At 43.5% G+C, this 24,890-nt stretch overlaps 1 protein-coding gene across 19 annotated transcripts in view; it reads left to right on the top strand.

Moving 5' to 3' along the window:
- The window catches only part of RBFOX2 (RNA binding fox-1 homolog 2), a 273,572-nt gene that overhangs the window by 145,780 nt on the left and 102,902 nt on the right, over positions 1 to 24,890 (top strand). The window contains exon 1 of one of the 19 annotated variants that reach the window (XM_006137938.4): positions 5,012 to 5,383. The exons of 17 other annotated variants lie outside the window; for them this stretch is intronic. In XM_006137938.4, coding sequence (XP_006138000.1) covers positions 5,339 to 5,383 — 45 coding nt within the window. In that variant the 5' untranslated portion in view covers positions 5,012 to 5,338. Of the gene's footprint in view, positions 1 to 5,011; positions 5,384 to 15,517; positions 15,755 to 24,890 lie in introns of those variants that run through there. One more of the 19 variants, XM_006137942.3, reaches the window with a different exon arrangement.

The raw sequence follows: 24,890 nt of genomic DNA on the forward strand, positions 1-24,890 counted from the left end.
TGAACATAGCTAGAGTATGTTGGGGGGGATGGTGTCTGAAGTGGGAATACAAAATGAGGTTAAGGATTATTGTGCTATCTTCAGAGGAGAGTATTTAGTGTAAGAGGTAAGATTAAATACATTCTGTTTACTGTGAAACAGTTGATGTGTTGATATAATTTACTAATAAAGTAAATCAGTAGCATGACCATTGCACAACACAGAAAAAAGCCCCAGATGCTGTATGTACTCTGGCTTTCTGGCCTGTCAACACCACAGTCTCTAGGCAGTGTTGTTAGTAAGCTGTTTTAAAAAGCTTTTGTAGAAAATGATTTAAGCTATTATGATCATGCCAGAAGAGTAGATACAGTAGTAACTAATTCATGTTAGTTTGTAATTTTGAGTTATCATGCTAGTGCTAAAAAGAGTTTGGTCATGTCTACTTTAACAACCCCAGGTTTGTGGAAGGAGAGTGGGGGGGGAGGGTCTGATTTTTATTGTATCAGAAATAACATATTGTTGATTAGTGTGGAGAGGGCCCTGGTCTCATAGGAAGTACTTATCTGCTTAGTTACTCACATGCAAAGAGTCTATAGGATCAGTGCCATGGTTTTTAAAAAGTTGCCCCGCCCACTCTAGTGTCATGAATCATGTTAGCTGTATTATTAGAATTTTGTTTATTTGTTTGAAAATCATTTCCTACCGTGTCACATGGTAATGTAGTTGGGGCCCCGTCTCTTCTCCAAGGGTATGTCTAGACTACAGGCCTCTGTCGCCAGAGGCAAGTAAATTAGACTATCCGACATAGTCAATGAAGCCGGGATTTAAATATCCCCGGCTTCATTAAAATAAAAATGGCCACCGCGCTGTGCCGGCTCAGTTGATCGTCGGCACAGCGCGCAAGTCAAGACGGGGATTGGTTGACAAGGGAAGCCTTTGTCGACCACTCCTGTAAACCTCGTTTCACGAGGCAAAAGCCATTTTTATTTTAATGAAGCTGGGGATATTTAAATCCTGGCTTCATTGACTATGTCGGGTAGTCTAATTTACATGACTGTGGCGACAGAGGCCTGTAGTCTAGACATACCCCACGTGTGAAGAGTAACTTTTGATATTAGGATGCTCAACATTTAACAATCTCTCTCTGCCATTTCCTTCAGTAACGGTCTGTGCCATTTTAGGGATGTTAGCAAACATTTATTTTTGTACATGCGTGTTTGCTGAATTTTTCAGCAGTTACATGTTTACACTTGGGGCAGGCGGGAGCCAGTGCTCGAGGGGAGGCCCCACCCCCATGCTGCTGCCTCTGTGGGAAGCAGCAAGGGGTGGGGGCAGACAGCTCCGTGAAAGCCAGCTTCTCGTGTGTACTGGCTCCTGCCTGCTTCCCTTGTCCCCTGCGCTGCTGCCCCTCTATCAGAGGCAGCAGCATGGTGGGAGGGGGACAGGAGACTTAAAAGCTGGCTCCCCATGGGCACCGGCTCCCACCTCCCCCCCCACCCTTGCTGTCTCTGATATAGAGGCAGCAAGGGGTGCATGTGTGCACATAGTCATTAGGATTAACCAATGAGCTCAGGTTTATTGGTTAATAGTGTAAGCAACTTCATTCTATGAGTGTGTCTAGACTATAGGGTTTTGTCAACAAAAGTGGACTTTTGTCGACAAAACTATACCTGTGTCTACACTGCCGCTGAGTTCTGTCGGCATAACGTTGACAGAACTCAGCAGTTTTGTCGATGGCTGTAAACCTCATTCTACAAGGAATAATGCCTTTTGTCGACAGAGTTCTGTCGACAGAAGGCGTTATTGCATCTACACTGTCCTTTGCGTCTACACTGTCATGTCGACAAAGCAAGCTGCTTTGTCGACAGAACTGGATGTAGTCTAGACGCTCTTTGTCGACAGTATCTGTCGACAAAACTTCTGTCGACAAAAGCCTGTAGGCTAGATGTACCCTAATATCCCCAGCGCCATTGGCCCAGTGCTTACAAGCAACTCTGCAATAACAAACAAGCTATTTTGAATAGCCTTATAACAGCATTTTCTAGAATGGAAGTCCATGTAGTTGGATACTGGGCAATAAATAGTGCATATTTGTACTTTTTTCTGCATGAGAATGGTGGCTTGGTGGCAGTGCAATGATGTAAAAATAGGTTTTGTCATTTACTTTTCTGAAGATGGTGGTGGGAAACCACTTCATCAGTGAGGTGCCACCTAAGTGAATTCATGCTAGCAAGCCTAAGTATGTAAACCGATATCAACTTTAAAACATTGCACTTCTGCTTAGAGTTATTTGCTTATTATAGTTCAGGCAGTACTGAAGATTAGAGAAAAAAGTTTCCTTTGATTTTGTCCATTCCACAGCATTTTATGGATAGCAAGTTTCACTGTTTCCCCCTTTAGAACCAATTGGTTTTCCTGTTATTTATGTTGGTCTTTTCACACAGCAATTGTGGAGATAGAAACATTTTTGAAAGTAGGAAAATATGATCATATAACCACCAGAATTGGTGGAGTGGGGCACTTGGGGGCAGGTGTAATACCTGAAACTGCTTTTAACTCATTTTTAAAATGGATTCTATTTTATTTTATTGTGGGTTCTGTTCCTTTTCCTGACTCATGTTGTAAGCTCCTGGGGGTAAGGATAGTCTCTTATTCTGTACAATGCCTAGCACAATGGGGCCTCTACAGACTAATGGAATATAAATAGTAATGATCATGTTGATGGTATCCTTTCAGCATTAAAATACTTTAAGGTTATGATTTTGTGACATTTTTAAATGTAATGTTAAATTAGGCCTTTTTTAGTTAAAAAAAAAAAATGCCCCACCTTTGCTGTCACCACTTCGGCTCCATGGGTGGTAGCAGCAGTGGGTACACAAATGTAGAAGAGGGCAAGGCATTGGTGGCTGCCAGTATTTTAAGCACTGTGTTGCACAGAACTGCTGTGTATCTATGCAGCATGAGGCTGTGTCTGCCCTGTCACTACCACCAGTGGAGCTGCACTACTGGTAGCAAGCATGATAAACTTGACACATGTATAGTGAAAATAAGTCTCCCCTCCTCCCCCGAGCTTTAAATCTGAAGCACTTTTCACATGTGTGAGGGCACCCATGGTTCTAAAGCACTTTCAGGTTAGGGTGTACTTAAATACGGAATGAAAATGTTTTTCTGCATAGACGAAATAAGCCAATTTTCTTCCAACTTAACTTGATTTCTGCTTTGCAAGAAGGATTACAGATTGAAATTCTCTAAACTGGGACACACTCATCTGGCAACAGCAGGACTACGGATGTTCCAAGACCAGATGGTCGCAGTGGAAAGCTAGCGCCTGGGAGCCCTGCAGGCTAGCAGGGCAGTGGGAGCCTGATGCACGGCAGCGGGTCTTCTCGGCAGGGCAGCGGGAGCACCATGTGCAGTGGTGAGACTGCCTAGTAGGGCAGTGAGATCCCAGCTTGCGGAGGCAACAGAGACTGCCTAGTGCAGCAACAGGATCTGAATGTGCAGAGGCAGCGAGGGCTGACAAGGTAGAGGGGCCAGTGAGAGGGCAGAGGCTGTCTGGAATGTTGGCGGTCCAGCCAGGGCTCCGGGCCACAGTGGCCAGGGGGCAGAAATGACATCCCCTAGTTCAGCACAGTTCTTCATACAGAACTAGTCACGTCCAGAGGGTGCTGGACCAAGAAGGTCCAACCTGCGTTGATACGTTGGGTACAGTGCTTACATTTCCATCTATTAAATTGAGGGGTGGGGTGGTAATTAAGATACTTGAAAACAGCAGTAGGATAGGGATAAGAAGGTACAGGATATAAATTGATTCTAAACCTTAACTATAGGGGTCACAACTGTGAATATTATCATGCAGAAATTGTTTCATCCCTCACTGAAATGTAGCCACCTCAGAGGTAGGGCAGAGAAGTTATTTAACAGTGCACAGCAATGCTTCGTAAGAGTTCAAGATTTGAAGTGTAAAAAAAAAATCCATCTCTAGTTAAAACGATATGGATAACTGAGGTAGACACTGCTTTTGATCACCACAGCTTTGGTGATCAGTTTTTGAAACTCCAAGGTGAAGGATACCATTACTGATCCTCTGAGGTTGATGGTGTATGGCGTCAAAGAGCAGTTTGGAATTGCTCACTCTTTTCTAAGTGTTAAATGAATGTTTGAACAAATCAGGGTCATGTCTGAAATTGAGCCAATTTCAAGCAGAACTTGGTGAAATTTTCTGTGTTTTGTTGCTAGAGGTCTTTTGTGTCCCCTTCCCTCCACCTCCCTTTCAGGCCATAGTCTGTCTTCTAAGAATCGCTGCTCAGTTCTCAGGTTACAGATAACACACATGGCATTCAGTGCTCTAAAAGGAACTTCTGAACCTGCTGGTCTTTGTCAGATTTACTCATCATCTGTCCATGTCAGTTACACATCCAGTATCCTCTTGTAGGAATGTGTGTACATTTAGAAAGGTACAAGGGAGTTTCCTAAAACGGGAAGAGCAACTGGGTTTCCAAACCTAGCTGCCTTCCCCACCCCTCACCATCCCCTTTGCTGACAAGCCAGAGTTAATCCTCCCAAGTTTGACTGGAACAGCTGAGAGCGTGCATCCTGCATGTTTCAAGGCTTCTCAGTGGATTCATGTTGCCACAGAGCTGGGGGCCCCATTCCCTTCATACACACCCCATTTCAGTGCTGGTTCCGGCAGCTGTCTCTGCCTGGGTTAATGCAGAGAGAGAGAGGTGTTAAACGATACAAGCCTGTATTCTGTCATGAAAGAGATCCCTTCACTGCATATATCAATGTGGTGTCTCTCTTCTCCCCCCTTCTGCATCACCAAAGGATTTCGCTATGCTAATCCCAGCACCTGTCCCTGCCTCGGATAGTAAGAAGGAACTCAGCATAGGGGGAGAAACAGTCCCATATGCTTTTTGCTGTCCTGGATTGGGAGTTTTCCTTCTGACGCACTTACAACCAAGAGCATATGCCCTTTTCTAAATGCTGCTTGCTTCCTCCCATCTCTGTCTGTTGCTGTGAAGTGTTCCCCTCTTGAGTTGCAGGAGAGTTGTCAGCTGAGGATTCGGTTTTCAGTTCAGGAATCCTAATTTAGTAGCCTCAGCTCTGCCCCTTTGCACTTTGGCTCTGCAGTGCTGGATGCCACTGGGGAGGGGAGAAGGGGGGCTGATCTGAACTGAATCAGGCAGCTCCTTTTCATTTTCAGCTGAGCCAGTATCAACCTGAGTAGACCCAGAGTCCTGAGCCAAGCATTGCACAGTGCTGCCAGAGTCCTTTGCATAAGACTGCAAGACGGAGACGCAGATTTGGAGCTTCCAGTTCTCTGTCTAACTGGTCTTTAATTGGAGAATCTTTGGCTATGTATGGTGTGTATTGTATGGATTATCAATACCCAGTTGTCCAGGTAAGCAAAGGAGCAGTTGCAAATTAATAGCCTCTTTATCTTTTCCATATTGTCTTGAGATATGCGTAGGCATGCATTTTATGGAAGGGTGATAGGCTTCTAAGCTCTGCCCCTTCACGTGATGCAGAGCAGGCCTCAGCCTTCTAGGGGCTCTGCACTGAACTTTGCCGTAGCAGGAACTGTGAATTTACTGTTTGGGGGATCCTGTCAAGGGGATTGGCATTTAACTTTGGAGATTTCAGTTGTTCCAGATGCAGTTTCCTGTTTTTTTTTTTTTTTTTTTGTCCCCCCCCCCCCCCAAAGAGGGTGGGAAATGGTTTTGAATTTATAAAACCTTCATACTCTGGGAAGTGACTCTCTTATTGGGCGACTCATTGCATCATCTGGGGGCAGTCCATTTCAGAAACGGAGGGAGCTGTTCCCCACCTGTCCCCCCTCTGTCAGTTGTAACAAACTAGATTTTGTCAGGATTTGTGGAGCCATTTGCCTTTCACTTGTGAAGATCTGGGTGAAAGTCTGCTTTAGGCTGTAGGTGACATGACTTGATGTTTTCAGGCTAGTACTTAGTGGACATTTGTTGGGCCTGTATTCAGAGGTGAATATGGCTACTCAGACTGCGTGGTGTTCCTGAGGGGCTCTGAAGCAACATATTAGAACCGAGGTGCTTTGGCACACTGATGTGGAGAATGGTATCTTCTGCTCTATGCCTGTCTAGCCAGCACTAGCAGCACTTCATTTTCACAAGCACCGAATTCATCCACAAAATTTAACAAACAAAATAAACATCGGGTGAAGATTCTGTGCCCTGAGAATGCCCCAATGGCCACTGAATAGCCAGTGTTTTGTTAGATTATTCTGCTCTGGGGTTCGTATTACGCTACGTGAAAAGAATCCGCCACCAGAAGTGTGTCTCTTGGTTGTTAAGATTTGTTCCTGATAAATGTAGTTCTTTGCACTTGCAACTTTTTATCTGGCTCTGGTCCAGCTGGCAGGTTTGTCTCATCTCTGTTTGAGCCAGCACAGAAATGTACGTAATAGGATGTTAAAATCGAAGAGTGTGCTCTCTTTCTACTCCACCAAGGGAGAAACATAGGGATAGCAAAGCAAAATTAAAACGAACCCTGGAGGCACTTGAAGTAAAGAATTGGAGGGTGAAGGAGAGCACAGTTGATTCTATCTGCCTGTGGTGTATAAACCTTTTAACCATGGTGGCCAATTTAACTGCAAGCCAGTTATCTGCACCAAATGTTAACCCTTTTTTTATGCATTCATGGTTATGGTGTAATTTCAATACCTGACATCACCTTAGTCACCTGCAGTCTAATTATTCTCCTTCCAGCCTCTTTTTCCCTTGGAATTGAATGGCATGGGCTGATGGAAGTCATCAAGTGCATTGAGGTTATAAAGGAATTTAAGAATGGGTAGGAAATGCCCAGGTGTGATGTAGAGCCCCATTGGAAAACAAAGCCTGTCTGTTTAGCCTCTTACAGAGACAGTGGTTAAGTTTCCCCTTGGTTATTTTAGAATGCTGTTTATCCAATGATAAAATGAAGTTCCAAGTGCATACCTGCCTACCTGAACTTGCACCAAGATGCACACACAATCAGTGCCAGTGTACAGATACACTTTGTTTTAAATTTTTAATTAATGTAGTGACTGGGAAATGAGAACCTGATAGTACAGAGCTGGGCGCAGGACTGGGAAGTGCTATGTAAGCTTTCCATACTCCGCTCTGCTGGTGCACCTCTATCACAGCAGCATCCCCAGCAGTTTCAACCTGGGGCTTTTCCTAAGTAGAGACTGACCGCCAATAATGCTAAATTATGGTGTGGTTCTATGGTGTGCACAAATGAGGTGCTGGGTGGAGACCTACCCATCTTACTTCACATGACCACAAAGCAATATCTGATCCCAGGTACCCAGAGTGAATGGACGAAATCTGCTTATCGCATGGATCTTGTTCGTCCTACTCTAAGTTATTTCTTGCTGTTTCTAGCAGAGCATGATAGAGAGAATTGCTAGCATGCCTAATCCTGACCTACACAACTTTCTGGAAATTCTGTCCTAAATTATTTAATGGGATTTTGTTTGTATTGGTCAAAATCCCATTTAATTGACTAACTGCTTAAACATACTGTTTAACCTGTTAACCGACTAAAGGGGGCAAGTGGGTTGGCCACTGCAGCCCACCTGGAATGGTCCCCCTGCCCGCCACTGGGCTGCAATGTGCCCGGCCACAGGCCGGGGCTGCTTTCCGCACAAGCAGAGACTGCTCTAGTCGGGACGCCAGAGCAGCCCCTGCCTGTCGTAAGCCAGGATGCCCCACAGACAGGGGCTGCACTGAAACAGCCCCTGTATATGGCAGGTCCCCAGCAGGGGCTGGAGCAACCCCCTGCTTGCACCAGGCGGGGAGCTGCTTCAGCCCCACTGGTTAACCTTAACTGGCTTACCAGTTAATCAGCTAACCCTTCATATCCCTAGACAAAACCCCTAAAGAGAACCTTCCTTGCTTGTCGCACCAGAGAGCGCATTGGCCCTTGGGCATTCCTCTTCAGTCAGAAAGGAACAAAGATGGTGGATACAGTAGATATATACCAAACAAGGGAGCTAATTTCTAGCTTGCGAAGTATTCATTTGGGTATGAGATAAAGGCAGCAGTGTAGGCACCTCTATGGACGTGCTCTGGGCTGGCCTTCAGAAGAATGGTACCCTGGGCGCACTTGTATGTTGGTTCCCCTGCCCTGCTATACCAGGCATAGTGCCCCCCATTTCCTTTGGCTGTCATGAGCTCCCCCAACCCCTGAACCCCCATCCTATGCCCCCTTCGCCATTAACTCCTGCCTCTCCTGCACCATAACTCCTATACTGTGCCCCTCACCCCAGCATTTTGTCACCTTCACCCCAACCTCTGCACAATACCATCTTCACCCCAACTTCTGTACTTCCCTCCCACCTGCACCCCCACCTCCAGTTCTGTGTTGCCATTGTGACTACCACATTGCCTCCCTGTCCAGTATCATCCAATACCTGATGCCAGTGGTTCTCAAACTTTCTGGCCCATGGCTCACCTGGTCCAATGCAAACCTTTCCGTGGACCACCAGTTGCTAATGGCAACTCACGGTTAATTATATAATTACACCTGAGCCATTTTGCTAGTGCTGCAGCTTGGGAGAACAGTTTAATTTAACCAGTAAGAAAGGAAATATGAATTTAAATTATTAAACTAAGTACTTTAACTTTCTCATATTAGTTTATCAAACTTTGTTTTAAACAATAAAATATTAATTTATGTCCAACACAAATGGTTCCCATGTTTTTTTTATTTATAGTAAGGGTGGGGAACCTTTTTTGGGTCTGAGGGCCACTGAACCACAGAAAAATCAGTTGGGGACCACACAAGTGAAAAGCGCAAAAAACCCCAAAACCCTCCAACCCCCCCAGCTGTCATTGATATGGCCCACAACTGAGACACTTTGCACCTCTTTCACTCCAGCCCCACCGAGGAGAGGGGCAGGGTGGACTGAGGTTCAGGGCTTCCCGTAAGCCGAATTTACTCTTTTGGGGTTCCAGGATTAGTGGATTTTGTAGGCCCTGGGGTTGGGACAAAAGTGGGGGACGCAGTGTGCGTGACAGGGCTGCCAGTGAGAGGAATGGGGTGCAGGATCTGGGTGAGAGGTGGGGTGAAGTCTGGATTGGAGGAAGGATGCAGGAGTAAACTGGGGGTAGGGGTCTGGCCAGGAGGGAGGATGCAGAAGTACACTGGGGGGGCGAGGTCTTGGCAGAGTGGGGATGTGTGAGGGGGCTGGGGTGTGGGAGCTGGGCGTGAGGCAGCGGGAGGCACTTACTTGCCTTTGTGCCCTGTGCTAGTCCCTGGCACCGCCTCCACTGCTCCCATTGGCCGGATTCCGTTGGAGCACCAGCACTGGCTTCCTGCAAGGGAGAGGAGGTCCTGAGCCTTGCTGTGCGATCCGGCTCATGGGGAAGAAGCGCTCCTCCTCCCCTTGGCTGCGGGAACAGCAGCACGCCCGCCAGGAGAGGGGGAGCGGGAGCGCTCTTTCTCTGCCAGCTGGATCATGCAGTGAGGCTTGGGGCTTTCTATCTCCCCCTCTCCCGCACCAGCGGGAAACTGTCACTGGCATTCCAGGCCCATACACAGAGGGGAGGGGGGAGGGCGAGGCTGCAGTGCCAGCGCGGGCTCCCTACTGCTGGGGTAAGGAGAGGAGCTGAGCTCAAGCAGCGGACCACATAGAAGGCAGCTGCAGAGCCCCCTCCCATTGACTTGGGGAACCCTTCGCACCCCCCTGTGTATGGGCCTGCAGGAAGAGAAAAGCTGGCCAGCAGGAAAAAGGAGCTGAAGGGGAGGAGCAGGGTCAGAGCTCTTTGTGGTGCCCCCCTGGCTGCAGTGCCTTGGGCCTAGGCCCTGATCGCCTGACCCTAAGGCCAGCCCTGGGCATGATCCTGGTTCTGTCTCGTGTCAAGTGGTTGTACAAAGGAAGTGACTAGATGCAGTGCGCTTGAACAGTGGTTGGACTTATGAGCAGTTGCTTTGTTTTCAGAGATGGGTTTTATTAGCAAAAGTCTCTAGAAATTTCTAAGGTGAAAACCAAAATGGATCAAAGCCATCGTACTGACTCACTGATTGTGGCTGTTGCTCCTTTGTGTTAATGACTTCACTACATGAACCTTTGTCTCTGAGTTAATTGTAAAAATAACCATCAAATCACTTGTTTAAGCCTTGGGATTTATCTACTGCAATGTGCTGCTGCAAGTTATCTTGGGCTTGTGAGTTACAGTAAGAGTAAATGCATGCGTCAAGCTGGCTACTGGGTGTGGGAGGCTAAGTTTTTCTTTGTGAGGCAGGGTTCTTAAGGTTTCCTGGGTAGCATTCTGGACCGATGTAGGGTAAATTGTGATACATGCAGGACTGTGCACAGGAAACAAAATATTTGTAGGAGGTTGATTTGTTTCTATTCCTGTCGGTTGGGTCTGGCTCCCATTCCCCTTGTAGAATTTGCAGTGGTTATGTTCCTTTTGAAGTGTCTCTATCTCTAGTGTGTTGATTGTAACAATTTCTCTCCAACATGACTGGGGCTGAGTTTATACATGTTTTCCAGATTGCAAAATGGTATATGGGATCACTATTAAAAGCACACTGAAATTGCAGCTTGTGCTGAATGTGCCTTTTTGCCCATTTAGCCATAGGTAGCATATTTTATCAGTACTCCACAGACTACACTGGATTCTCATTCATTCCTGGGTATAATTCAGTGTGTTGAGATTGACCCTTAAAGCCCTATGTATTTTAAGACCTGGTTACCCAAGAAATCACCTTATTTTCTCTCTCTCATCACAATAGTTTAAATGAGTTGGTGTACCTATATTAACATTTTTCAAATGTTGGGAGCTGGCAGCAAAGCATTTTCGGTAGAGAGTTTTTGACTTTGGAGTACTTTTTAAAATTGATTCAGTAGAGCGCATTTTAAGCCCATCTGTTCTCTCAAGCTTTTGCCGAAGGCAGAGAAGTTAGGAGATATTTGTTATACTGAAATGTTAAATTCTGGGTCTGAGTGTCTAATTTTATTTAAGATTGTCTAGTTAAAGACAACTGCCAAAATTCTGCTCCGTAATCTGAGCTTTCTTTGAAAGAAAGTCTGTTTCTACCCGTTACAGTTGCAGAGCGAACTTTGGAAATCTAAACCAAATGTAAACTGATGTAGTGTCACATGCTTGAGTCTGCAGACATCCTGAAACAATGGCTTTGAGAAGCGTGAACTGTCCTATTCACCTCAGTCAACCCTGAGACTCAAAGAGTTCTACACCCATGGAGGTTGCCTTTTTTCCAAGATGTCCTAGATTGAATTTACCATTTTCCTGCAACTGCCCACTTGACATTTTGTTTTCGGCCTTCCTGCCTTGCCAAGATGTGTCTCAGCAGCTCCCTCTCGCACTCCAACTTTATTTCTAAGGAGATAATTGGATTATAGTACCTGTTTCTGGCACTGTTCTACTGAACCAAGCAGTAGAGGGTGTTGAAGCCAGAGCACCGAAAAGTAGTGTAGACTGGAAAGCTAGGCAGCTTGAAGAACAATGCAGAAGCAGAATCTTAGAAATCCAAGGAGAAGAGCCAGTTTACAAATGTTACCCCATCCCTGCTTTCACTGGTAAACTCGAAGGAAGGTTCTAAATTTGGTCTCCTGGGTGACATTTTGCGAGCCAAGGCCACATATAGGAAGTAACAACAAAAATCCCCCCCCAAATAATTATAATTTTACTTCAGTAACTGTTTTCCCTGATAAACATGACTATGGGTGATTTTTCTCCAAAGGCTGGAAGCAATAGTGATGAGTTGAATAAAGTTATGAAACAAAATGGTGAACGATTAATAGAAATCTACAGTGTGAATAGCCAATGGTAGGCGGAATGATAGCACCTCCAAGAAATCCATGGAGTGATGTAAAACTTCCCAGATGGATCATTTCTGCATTTCAGGATAGTTTTGTGGTTCCTTGGTAAATGTACTTGCTTTATATTGCTAAATTGAAGATCAGTTTAGAGGAAGAGGGTCGTTAAAAGAAGACTAGGCATCAAAAGTGCACAGTTAAAAGATCCAAACATAAGTGCTTTTCAGCTTCAGCTGTAGAACAGGTTCTAATGGAATCAACTCAAGAAAACAAAGTCATTGATACTATCTGGGAAAACTTCAGTGTGTGCTATCTAGAAAAGTACAAGTTCTAGTAATAATGAAATCGAAAGGGGAAGAATGGATTTGTGATGATACTTGGGCAACAATGAAAGAAAAGTAATATGAAGCAAATATACATGCATGCTAAAATATGCAAAAAAACAAGCAAATAGCAAGAAGAATACAGAAATCTAGATGAGAGACTGAAAAGAGAGCCAGGAGGGATACAGAGCATATGTTGATAGAAAATATTGAGAGGCTGAAGATCCTAGCTAAAGAGGTGACTGTATTGCCCTATATAAGACAAACAACTAATAGGAAAAAATAGCAATAACAAAGGCCCTATGAATAATGCAACTAGGTAGACTCTTAGTACAGAAAAATAACAAAGGAAAAGATGGTCACAATATTTTCAGATTGTTTTATATAGGCCAAGTGAACAACTAGAAATATGTGAAGGTTTATCATAAGAATGTAATATTGATTTAGGAGATATTCTAATGAAATACATTAGAAAAACCATCAGTAAACTAAAAAATGGGAAAGGAATTAAGAGAGGACAGACAATACTGTAGCAGAGTTCAAAGCAAGTGATGAATCAACCCCCCCAGACTTGTTTTTACCTAGAATATCGAATGAAGAAAATAACCTAATTGAAGGGGAAGAGAGGCCTCAGACTAAAATTGCCATAGAAGAGTGACCAACTTACTGGCAAATATCTGGAGAGGAATCATGTTAATTTCAATTCCTGAGAAAAATCACATGCAACATCATCCTTAAGTGTATCAAGAAACAAATAGATCTCCAATTTACAGTAAAAGAAGCAAGTTTTAGCAGACCATTGAAATCATGTGCAGACCATATTGTTCTCAGGTATATTATAAAAACAGGCATGAAGCAGCAAGAACTCCAGCCCCTAAGATCAATTTCATATATTTCCAGAAGGCTTTTGACAGGAGTGTACACAGAACAGTATCTGGAGAATTACAGCATATTATGGAACACCTTCAAAATTAATTACAATAATCAATTATCTAGATGGTGCTGCTGAATGTACAGTCAGAGATGAGTAACATTAGCCAGAGGTTTGCAGTGACAACTGGGATAAGGCAAGGGTGTATTATGTTAACACTGTTGTTTGCACTGATCATTGAGTATGTCATCAGGAAAGTAACCATAGAAGGAAAATGAAGAATATTATAGAGAATTGATCAAGCACAATTGGATTACTTCATATTGCTGATGATATTGTCCTGCTTAGTTTAACACATCACTTAATAGAAGACAAGACCCAGCTTTTGGCAGGCATGGCAAAACAAGTTGGTTTGTTTATCAACAGGATAAGAGAGTGTGTATACACAATATATGGCTATCAGTGTCCCCAAAGCAACCATCAGGATAGACGAAGAGACAATAGATGAGGTAAAATGACTTACTTATATAGGGAGTGAGATGTACAGTGATGGTGACCTGAAGTTTATGCATCGACAAATAAAAAAGGAGTAAACAACATTAATAAACTTGAAAAGATTTTGAAAAGTAGCATAATGGACACGGATACAAATTTTTAACACTAGCATTATGTCAGTCCCTCATTATGGAGCAAAGACATGGAAATATACAACAGAAATTAATAAGATCAACTCATTATACTTACAGTTCTTCAGAGTACAATAGAAAGTTTCTAAATAGAGCAAATCAACCTAAAGCATCGAACACAAGATGATGATAGACATAATTAGGACACACTTTATGGATGCCACTGACATGATTTCCACATAAAGTTATTATTTGGATGCTGCCTGGAAAGAGAAAAATAGTAATCTAAAAAAAACCTTGAGGAACAATAGAAAAAAGCCAGATATATCAATATGACACTTAAAATTCCAAACAGACGAGCAGAAGACCAAAATAAATGGTGGAAACTGGTGAATATGTGGAAGGATAAAGAAAGGTATTTTCCAGTCGTAAGCCATAAGTGTGTTGGCAGGAAGGCAAATGGATAAGGATGAAGAGTATTACATAGGTAAAAGAATAAATATTGGTGGAGGATTTAAAGGTTGTTGCAGTAGAATTTGCTCCCAATGTGCTACACAGAGTGCATGTGGCCTTCAGTAAGGTATGATTTATTTGAAGGAGAGACTTTGGTGCCCTGTAGTTTTATTCTTGAGGAAAGGTGAAAGCGATACAATGATAAGGAAGGATGGGTCAGTGGTTGACACTAATCTGGGATGTGGGAAAACTGGGTTCAATTCTCTGCTTACCACAGACTCCCTGTATGACCTTGGGCAAGTCAATTGCTCTATGCCTCTGTTGCCTGTCTGTAAAATGAGGATTATGGTATCTCACACAGGGAGTTGGCCAAATAAATATGTTAAAAATTGTGTGGTACTCAGCTACAGTGACCAAGGGGGCCAGATAAACACCAGATAGATAGAGGAGCCTGGGAAAGAATTGGGATGAAGGAAATACTGTTACCAATGCAAACTTTTCCATTGGTATCTCATCAGGTTCACGTGTAATCTCTCATCCAGTGACTTTAACGTCTGTGATAGTTCTGTGTAAAAGTATCAGACTGTCAGGCAATAAGTTGTTAAGGTGTGATCTCCCATTGTCAGGCTGTTTCTGGTCCAGGACTTAGGTTGGTCTGGGGAAATTGAGGTAGACAATAGCTCTGTGTTAAGTCTGTTGAACTATTTGAGACCATGGGTTCAAGTGGGCATAAGCAATATTTTAGTTTCACTTACATGGAACATATTTTGTCATATGGGCAGAGATTTTTTTTCTGTATAATACTTTTTGTTTCCATACTGCTACATTTTTCTCCCTTCTTCCAAATGATCCCACAGTTTTAGGATCAGATATTTTTTAATGTCACCTCTGCCCTATTTTTTTATGGAGATTCTGAAGCCCTGCAAGGGGGACACTCTGGAAATGTGTGCATTGGCAATTATGCCTTGATAATTGTGGGGAATCCTTGTCACTTAAATACCAGCATCTAGGCTCATTTGACATATGAGACAGTATTGTAGGCATGTGCTTTAGTGTAAATAAATATTTCATATTGTCAGCTGCAACACGATTTGCAACCTTCATGGCTGTTGACCTTTTGCTGTGAGAGAAAGTGTATGCAGTTCTCAGGTTAGTTCTGTTTCAGTGACTAGCCAACCTTCCTGGTGCATCTCTGTTTGCCTACATGTAGAGCTGAGCGCACACATGACAACTGTACACACACATCCCTTTCCCCCAAGCCACATACACAGAGAGCAAACACTGGCTCCCAGAGTCGCAGCCTCCAAAAGGCCTCTCTGTGTCTCTGAATTGGATATGTCAGCAGGCCAGGCAGGGATGGAAGGAGGAGGCGGGACCCTGCTCTGATTAATTACCTTAGGCATTCGGGGGTGGGGCTTCCATCAGCCATCTGGCTGAGATATGGGAGGGAGCTGGAGGGAGGGGGAGAGGGAGAGGCAGCCAGAGAGGAAGAGAAAAGAAAGGAAGAAACACTAGAGAAGAAAGGGAGGAAAACGGGCGAAAGGGGAAATCCCCACAAGCTCAGAAGATCCTCACGAGGGCAGGGTGAAAAGCAAAGAGCCAAGGAGGTTCTAGTACATCCGTCTCGAAGGGTTTTTTCCTCCCACTTGTTTCTACTCCGCTTTGGTTTATGGAGAAAAAGAAAATGGTAACTCAGGTAAGGTTTGTGTTCCCTGCTGCGGTCTGCTGTCTCTCCCTGAAACTCCCAGGAGCGGGGAATGGGGAGGCTTCTCGCAGTGCTCTCGCCTGCTGGAAAAAAGCAGCTTTTAGCGTTCTGAGCCGCGGGAGGATTGATCTGCATGGGGTGTGTGTGTGTGTGTAGCTTACCCCCTCCACCCGTGCTCCATAGCAGATTCCTGTTTCCTGTGCTGTGCAGCTGCAGCTCAGGAAAGACCCTGTGGGGATTTGTCTACCTCTTTGTCTTGATGTTGAGAGGGAGGGAGAGGGACTGCAGAGGTACTGAGGGATTCTCACACAACTGCCATGAAACGAGGGGCTTCACTTTCCAGGTTCACAGGAGAATTTGCATGAATAGGTTACCAGGGGGTTGGACCTCACTCCCTTTCTCCTCTCCTATTTTGGCTTGGGAGCTGGAATTTAACTCCTTCACTCAGTGGCTATGGCATCTGTGGGAGAATTATTCATTTATGGCTCAGTTAGTAGCACAGGCCCCAGCAGATGGGGGTCCTCTGCATATTTACGGAGCAGGGGATTTGAAACCCCTCATCTTTGACAACTAATTTAGCTTTTTAGTGCCCTCTCGAGAGCATAGTGCATGGGCATATGTAGGTCTTCTTTACAGTGGGGTTAAATCTGCATTTTAATGACTTGTTTCCGACAAACACAAAGGCAAATATCCCCCTGCCACCATCTCTCAGGTGGCTCTGCTGGTTGCCCTCCAAGCCATGAACCTTTCTTTAAACAGATGTAAAAAGGGGAATGGGACTAATTACAGTTTAGAATGGGGAAAGTGCTTGTGTTGAGGACAACTGACATTTGTCAGGGAACTTACCCAAGGTCTGCAGCCATCATCTTTCTCCCCCTGTGAGGGGATTTTATCAGACAGTGCCCACCTTTTAAGGACACTTCTTGTTTTGGGATTTTTTTGGCATGGTATCTCCAAGTCACCATTGTAGGGAGAAAGTAAGGAGAGGAGGAGGCAGTGGCGGGAAGTAGCATCGCAGAAGCTGGAATCCTTTACCGTTAGACATTATATAATGCCCTGCAGTACCGTGCAGAGCCAGAAACCTTTCTGGGGTATTCCCAAAGGAAGTGGGGGTGGAGGAGAGGTCTAGCGGAGGGAACTTTTCATCAGATTTCTGCGGTTGGTGAATGCTCTTTTTCTTTGGATTCCCGCTTTATTTGGAAAACATTCTAATTTCACACATACACATCCATTTTTAACTGCCCTTAGCTTAACTGAATGCATGTTTGCTGTGACTGTGCCTGTCCCACTGCAAGGGGACATTTCATAGATGTTTGGCTTAGCATGAGACAGCCACAAGAAGTGGTGATACCAGCTTTAACCCCTTTCAGTCTCTCTCTTCTTGCACTAAGGCATTTTCCAGGTCTCCCCAGCTCCCCTCTTCTGCTTTCACTGTCATACTTGTCATCTCCATCAGTGTGCCCTTTCATCCAGACCAGGTCTTTCTGTTTTCAGCAGAAGGCTTTCAGTAATGTTCTGAGACTTTCTGCCTCCATTTAGTTTAATAAATGGTCCTAAAACTGTGCCTTAACAGTTAGGATGCATCTAGACAGCGGCGCTATTTCAGGATACTTCCGGTATCCCTAAATTGCATTTTCTGTGTCTTGACAGTGCACCCATTATTTTGAAATAGCTTTCGAAATAACGGGCACTTTACTGTGACATCCCTGTAAACCTTGTTCCACGACGATTAAGGGACATTGCGGAATAGCGCTCTATTTTGCTGTGTAGACAGCACCAAATTTCAAAATAAGCTATTTCAAAATTAATTCAAAATAAGCTACACAGTTTGCATAGCTCAAATATCATAGCTTATTTCGCGCTAAGGGTGCAGTGTAAACGCATCCTCAGCGTCCTGTAGTGTGCCTATAGATTGTGCAATTATTGTACAGTTGTATATACATAGTCTGTGTTCCTCTGTGTGCGTATGTGATGTGTCCTTATTGTGTGTACAATTATTGTGCACATAGCCTGTGTCTGTATTGTGTGTGTCTTTATATAGTTGTACATGTGTGTGCCTGTGCCCTCGATTACAAGTGTGCACAGTAAGTGTGTGCATATGGCCAGAAAACCTGTGATGGAACGTGTAGGCATAGAGACATGCAGGAGCTTCGAAAGATGGGATTCTTGTAGTACTTCATGAAACAGAAAAATTAAAAACCTATTAATGGGTTCTGGGGATACCCTAATAAGCCAGGTGAGGAAAGCCTGATATATTGCTTGTCCCAGAGAACCATTAATTCACAAGCGTGTGGGAGAACATATCAATCTCATGAATTACTAGTCTTGGTTGACCTTGAATTACAGAGTCTTAAGTGATAGAAATGTAGCCGTGTTAGTCTGGGGTAGTTGAAGCAAAATGCAGGACAATGTAGCACTTTAAAGACTAACAAGATGGTTTATTAGATGATGAGCTTTCGTGGTAGCCCACGAAAGCTCATCATCTAATAAACCATCTTGTTAGTCTTTAAAGTGCTACATTGTCCTGCATTTTGCTTCAGAGTCTTAAGTGTGATTTCAAGGATACATTTGTTTAATGGAAGTTGCACGTTAATACTCTGATACGAGAGAAATCAAAATTAAAATAACCAGATGGGTCTGAAAGCTCAGACGACATCTTTCTCTGAAGGCTCTCTGAATGGTTGGTGATATCAGTTTACTCAAATGTAAGTAAAGTTCATCCATAAAGTCGTGCCATCTTTTAGGAGGACTGCATAGGTTGCTTAAAGACAGGCTCTATCTATGTGACTTTGCTGCAGTGTTGGGGTGTTACGTGGTCTAGAATAACGTGGCATACAGAACAGCATCCTCTCCCATGTTAGAGTTGTCTGATTCTGTGTATTGCAGTGACCCTGTTCAAAGCTTGTGAGTGAAAACCCTTATTCCAGTAGGACTTTGAGCCTTTATGTATGGAAAGCAAGTGATCTGTATTAAGCTTAAAGCAGTCTTTCTCTGTGTAATGCTGTCATATTTTCTCACAATCTGCTGCACACCCATTTTCTGGAACATCTCAAATCAAGGTGATATGGTTTGTCATATTTTAGGGAACAAGCTTCCCAGTCTCCCTGGAAGTGAGAGAGTGAGCTGTGATGTATGAAGGGCCATTAAAAAAACGAGGAAGAGATCAAAGCTAGAATTAATGTTTGGGAAGAAACAGGAGATTCTGATATACTTTAAAAATAGGAAATCAAGTTTACTAATGAGAATTTAAAATGAGTTCATTAGCAGAATGTGCCCCAATTCCCTTAATCCTAAATCAGTGAAAATGAGTGTAACCTGGGTCTAGTATGTCATGTGCTAATTGCAGATGAAAGGGAAAGCCTTAGGTGGAGAGGAAAAAAATTATATGTTAAAGGACTTTTCTCTGTGAATTACATGGTAAGATTGCTAGCTTCAGTGAAACACAAAGCCCTCCCTTTCTTGGACAGGCCTGTGCCTTGCTGGCATTTTCCTCAGAATCTGTTTCCCATCATGGCTGAAAGAGGGGGAAGGTGTTGAACATCTGGGAAAAGAGAAAAGGGGCTGCTGTGCCTTTAAGGAGTTCAGCAAGCCCATGTGGCCACAGGCAATTCTGGAGTGTATTCCTTTGTAATGAATCACCCGTTCCATTGTTTGCTTCCCCCTCCCCTGTAGCTTGGAGGAATGGAGCTTTTCACCTGGGCTGCTGCCTGCTCAAGGTTCTTGTTCCGAGGGGGGAAGAGGAGGAGGGGATATTTGCTGTAATTAAAGCCAGACACAAGAGAGCTGCTGTCTTCAAACTAGAGTGCCCCATTTTCTCTCTTAACATGTCGTGGGGTAGGAGGGTGGCAGCTTTGCATTCTGTGGCAGATATAGGCAGTAGTATCTGAGGGTCTGGTATTCCCTTTCACGTGAGTCCTGAATCTCCTTGTAGGATTACTAGTCTCCATTTTGTGACACCATCAGAAGTGACTTCATTCCATTCTCTGCCAGCATGCCCCCTCTCCCTCCAGCACCCCTCTGAGACTCCAGCTAGCACAGTTTATTTTGGCACGTGCTTGACTCACTACGCTCTGTCCAGGGCTCAGGGAGGTGGTGGGGTTTGTGGGTTTGAGACTAATTTATGTTCCAGTTAAAACATACTAGCAAAGGCCTCACTTTTTCCAGAGATTGTTTCTTCCCTTCCCCCTTCTATAACCCTTTCCTTTCCAGGTTCGCTCCAATCTGTTAGACAACCCTCTGCAGCCAGAAGTTGCTCGCCCAGTCTCTGCTTCTTTTGCAAACAAATGCAGAACTCCTTAAATGGAGATCTTATTTGAATCTGAGCAACTTTCTGACTCATTAAAGGCCTCTCTCTCCCTGTGCCCATCTCATTCCTTTGCCTCAATCTCTCTCCCTGTCTTTCCCAATCCACCCTTACAGTAATGACCAGATAAAATGGATCTTTGTCTGCACCCTCTATTGGGATTAGTCAGGTGCTGTACGTTAGGTGGGGTAGGGACAGGAGGCCAGGTAAGGATGCTATCTTGTATTATCTAAAAATAAACAATGCATTCTGTTATATGAAACTGTCCTCCTTTGTCTGAACTGTCTGTAAGAAAGACTCAATTCCACTTCCTCTTACAATAGGTGGTGAGATTTCTTTTTCACTCCCCCTCGGGAGAGTTGTATGCTGCTGAATCCCTTTGCTTCTTTTAAACACATCTCCCCTTCCTGTGTGATGAGTAGAACTAAATTCTCCCTGTTCCTTCAAGGACTCCCCTCCCTGTATGATGTGTGTTTCTCTAGTCCTCCCACACCCTTTTTGCTATATGGTGTCTCCATCTTCCTCGGACAAGCTCTCTTCTCTGCTGTTCGATTTGGGGTTCCTGTCACAATGTGCTCAATCTATTGAAAGACTGCATTTCTCTTGATGCTAGGATTCAATGTTCATAGTTTTCATTCTGAAAAGGGTGCCCATTTAAATATACATTGCTTCTGTGCATGTTGCATTTCCTTGTCTCTGCTCATTTTCCCTCGTTTATGCTCCTAGGACTTTTTTTTCTAATGCTGCAGACACTGTTGGTAGTGGAGGGGTGAGTTTGTTTGTGTGAGAGCAGGAGTCCTTGCAGGTAATTTTTCCAAGAGAGCCTCCCAGTGAGGAATCTAGTAATGGGTATCAAGCTCATTTTAAGAGTCTTTACTGCATTTAGAAGAAGAACTTAAAATCATTGAGGCCTGTCAGGACCTAGAAGCATTGAAAGACTATTCTCTGCACCACCCTACTGAGGACTTTCAGGCATATTTGAAAGTGCAAACTCCAGGCACTCACTTAGCAGCCTCAGGATGGCAGACTGCATTTAGTGATTCCTAAGCAGTGAGGTGGTGTGAAAGGGAATTTGATACATCTGTGCCATTTGCTCAAATCCAGTCTCAGGAATTAACTATTTCATTTTAGCGCGTGACTATTTTTGGAGTCAAAGGTGATTTAGTGGTTGGTGTCTAGGATTGAAAATTAGGAGATTGGAGTTCTTAGGCTCACAGTGAAACATATTGTCACTATCAGATTAAAAGTGCTATGTAAATGGAAAGTACTGGGTTTTTTTTATTACTTCCAGAAGTGGTCCCAACATGAAAGATCCTAATACATTGCTCACTGGATATGGTGAGTTAGCAAGAGCCATTCGAGAATAAGGACCCGTTGGTGTTCTCCTGTATGTCTTTTGGCCAAGTTGGAAAAAAAACAAAACACAAGTTCTTTGTAACCGATGGGATTGCAATGAATTAGTATTGGACACCTACTGACTGCAAAGCAGGATCTGCTACTTGCCGGAGGAAAATCATGAGAGGGCAGGCTGACTTGGCTTACAGACATTTATATCAGGATGAACTCCATTTTCTCACTAGCTTTTATAGGTAAAGTGATTGTGCTCATGTGTCAAATTCTAGAAACAATTTCAATGGGAGATGCATCTGTTCATTTGTTGGAACAAAGTAGTATATTATTCTCTTTTCTTTCCTCTTACCTTCACTCTTGCCATTTACCAGTTAGCTTCTTAGGCTACAGAATTAATCCAGAGATTTCCTTCAGAGGTTTAAGTGCAGGGTGTAGAAGCAATCAGATGGCCTCACTATGGGGCCCACAGATGGAAGAAGTTTGCTTGTTAAAAAAACCACATAGATTTAAGAGGAATGTTGTTGGGTCCTCTCCCTTTTCTCATTTATTTTCTGGAACCTGAAAACAAAAATCTTACCTTCCCGCTAAATCTGTTTTCCATCTACATTATGTGAAACTGCTCTGATTTGTTGTAGGGTTATCTATGGTCTCTCTGCTGTGCAGATGGGGTTTTTTTTTTTTTTTTTTTTTTTTTTTGACTTGCTAGTGAAACCTTTTTCAAAAAATAAAGAATTAAATGGATTTTGCAAATAGATGGAAAATAAATCAGGACTGATGTTGAGCCTGTTAAGAGGGACTGTATGCTGCTTTAAAATGTCTTATTTTTCGCCTTACCAAGCTCAGTCTGTTTATGTAATTCATATTAATATTGCAGACCAGACAGAACAAGTTAAAAGAACGATATTAAGGTTACAAAGTAAAGCACTCAAAATCAGGACATTCCAGAATGAAGGTTGCCTATACAAACTCCGTTCAGCCCCTTTGTGAAATATGCATTATGAAACCGTTTGTAATTTCACGATCTCACAATTTTTTTCATGGAAAAGAAAAAGGTTTTAAAAAGAACAAATAAAATTCCATCACGTGGCATTGTATTGACACACAAGTAGATCATCAGTGTAACTGGAACCTTTAGATCTACTATCCAGATCTCTGCCACTTGAGCTAAGGGAGTAAATGATATCAGTAGTAGGTGGACCAGCACTAGAGGGAAATGAGACATAGGTTTTGCCAGTGGGTTGCAGAGCTATTTGCTGACACCAAGGAAATGGGGAGATTCAGGAGTCTTAAATTCCATTTCAGGGTTTTGAGGAAAGGGTGCTTTTGTGGGTATAGACTCTACTGCTCATTCCCCCAACCATAACCCCTTCTGCCTTGTCCGGTCCATCCTGTCCACATACCTGTCCTGTCTTTGACCCACCCTTGGCTGTTTATCCCAATTCCTTCTGCCTAGTCAGGCCTAGTTCCTCTCTTCCTGGCTCCAGTCACCAGAGGACTTTCTCCCCCCACCCACCTGTATTCCCCATCCCTACTGGCTCTTAGTCCCAATCACCTCCCCTGGGTTGAGGTTAATTGGTGGCGGCTGGAACAGCCTTTATCTGGGGCAGTCATGGGCACCTCGCAAGCAGGGGCTACTCTGGGGTCCTAAGTAGCCTCTGTCCATGGCAGTCCCAGGTGCCCCACAAGCAGGGGCTGCTCCTAGCATCTGGGACAGCTTCTGTCCATGGTGGAATCCCTGCAGGCAGAAGCTGCTCTGGCATCTGTAGCAGCCTCTGTCTGAAGTGGGCCCGAGTGCCCCACATGCATGGGCAGCTCCATCATCTGCCCTCCTGCCCACCTTCCCTTGAACCAGTTAACCAATTAGGTGTGATTTTTACATCCCTAGTTCCTTGTCCAATTTCAGTACGTCTCCCCCCTCTTTTCTGATCCCTTCTCCCAGCCAGCCTCATTGGCTAACTTCTAGCCTGAGTCTATCACTGTGGCTATCATCCCAGTCTATTTGCTCAGCCAGTCTTGGTCTTCCTTGCAACTGTAGCTGCTATCCCCAGACTTCTTGTGCCAGCTACTCTCCCTTCCTCAGTTTCCCCCAGGAGGCCTGGCTCTTGTCTCCTCTGAATTCTAGTCAGGCAGTTTCCTTCTCTGCCTAGAACCAGTAGAAGAGTAAAGGAGAACACAGGAAAGAAAGTCTCCCCTGCTATCTCTTCAGGTGCTGAGACCTGGGCTCAGACCCACCATATGGTCAGCAGCAGTCCAGAACTGCAGTTGCAGTGAAAGTCTTGCTTGGCCCCAGGCTAGAACATGCCTATTGCAGATGGAATCTTGAGGGAATTTAGCTGCTAAAATCTAAGATTTTTCTACCCAGCATGTGCAAACTGATTTCCCCCCAAAGGCTTATAATTTGGCCAAGTTTGAGTGGATTTTCAAAGGAATGGAAAAGACATCTCTCACACCAAGGCCTCCCTCTGCCAAACTGCCTTGCTTCACAGCATGGTGGTGCTATGTTTCTTCAAAGAAAGAGTCACTGAAATGTTTTACATTGGGAAAAACAAAATATTTTTCCCATCCCTTTTTTTCTGCTGAACCATTTTGGTTGAAATTTTCACAAAAACTCAGCTTAAATGGCATATAAAACGGGCACATGGCATAAAAAATGGCACATAGCATAGAAAACTTCAAATAGTTTGACAAAATTATAAGTAACTGAAAACAGAGTCCCACAATGAACAGTGTTGGACAATCTTAAAAATAGGCAACAGTACAAGCTCTATAATTGGGCTTGGCAAAATTCAAGTTTTATTTGTTAAATAATGTTGATGGATAACAGTTTAAAATTAAACTTCTTATTTTTATCTTTTAAAATGTTCAGTTATGCAAAAATATGTTTTAATACATTTCCCTGAGTTTATCAATATAATTTTTCACAGTTGTGAAAAATTGTGGGGGAGTCAGGCAGTGGGAGGTGTCAATCAGTAATTATTTAATGACAGTAGGCATTGAATCAAAAAGTTAAAGCTTTATAACTGTTAACAACATCACATGTCAAAATAAACACAATAAACATCCTTAAGTAAAACTCTTTACTTCTCAAGCAGATTTTTTTTTTTTGGCCTACTTGTAAGTTTTGACTGTTGATGGAATTATTTTTTCATTTGGCTTGTGTGTGCAGGAAAATAAACATGTATCGACCAATACAAATCTAATGCTTTCAAGCCTACTTGTAATAATTATTCTTATCTCAAATACAGTAGAACTTATGAACAATTTCCATTTTTGAACTCTGAAATGTTCGTAACTGTAAAAAAAAAAAAAAAAAAAAGTTATGGTTCTTGCAGAACGTTACCACTGAACATTGACTTAATATAGCTTTGAAACTTTACTATTCAGAAGAAAAATGTTGCTTTCCCTTTAATTTTTTCAGTAGTTTACATTTAGCAGGGCACTATTATATTTGCTTTCCTGTGTGTGTGCACTTCT

Source organism: Pelodiscus sinensis, chromosome 1 (genome assembly GCF_049634645.1).
Source record: "Pelodiscus sinensis isolate JC-2024 chromosome 1, ASM4963464v1, whole genome shotgun sequence".
NCBI lineage: Eukaryota > Metazoa > Chordata > Testudines > Trionychidae > Pelodiscus > Pelodiscus sinensis.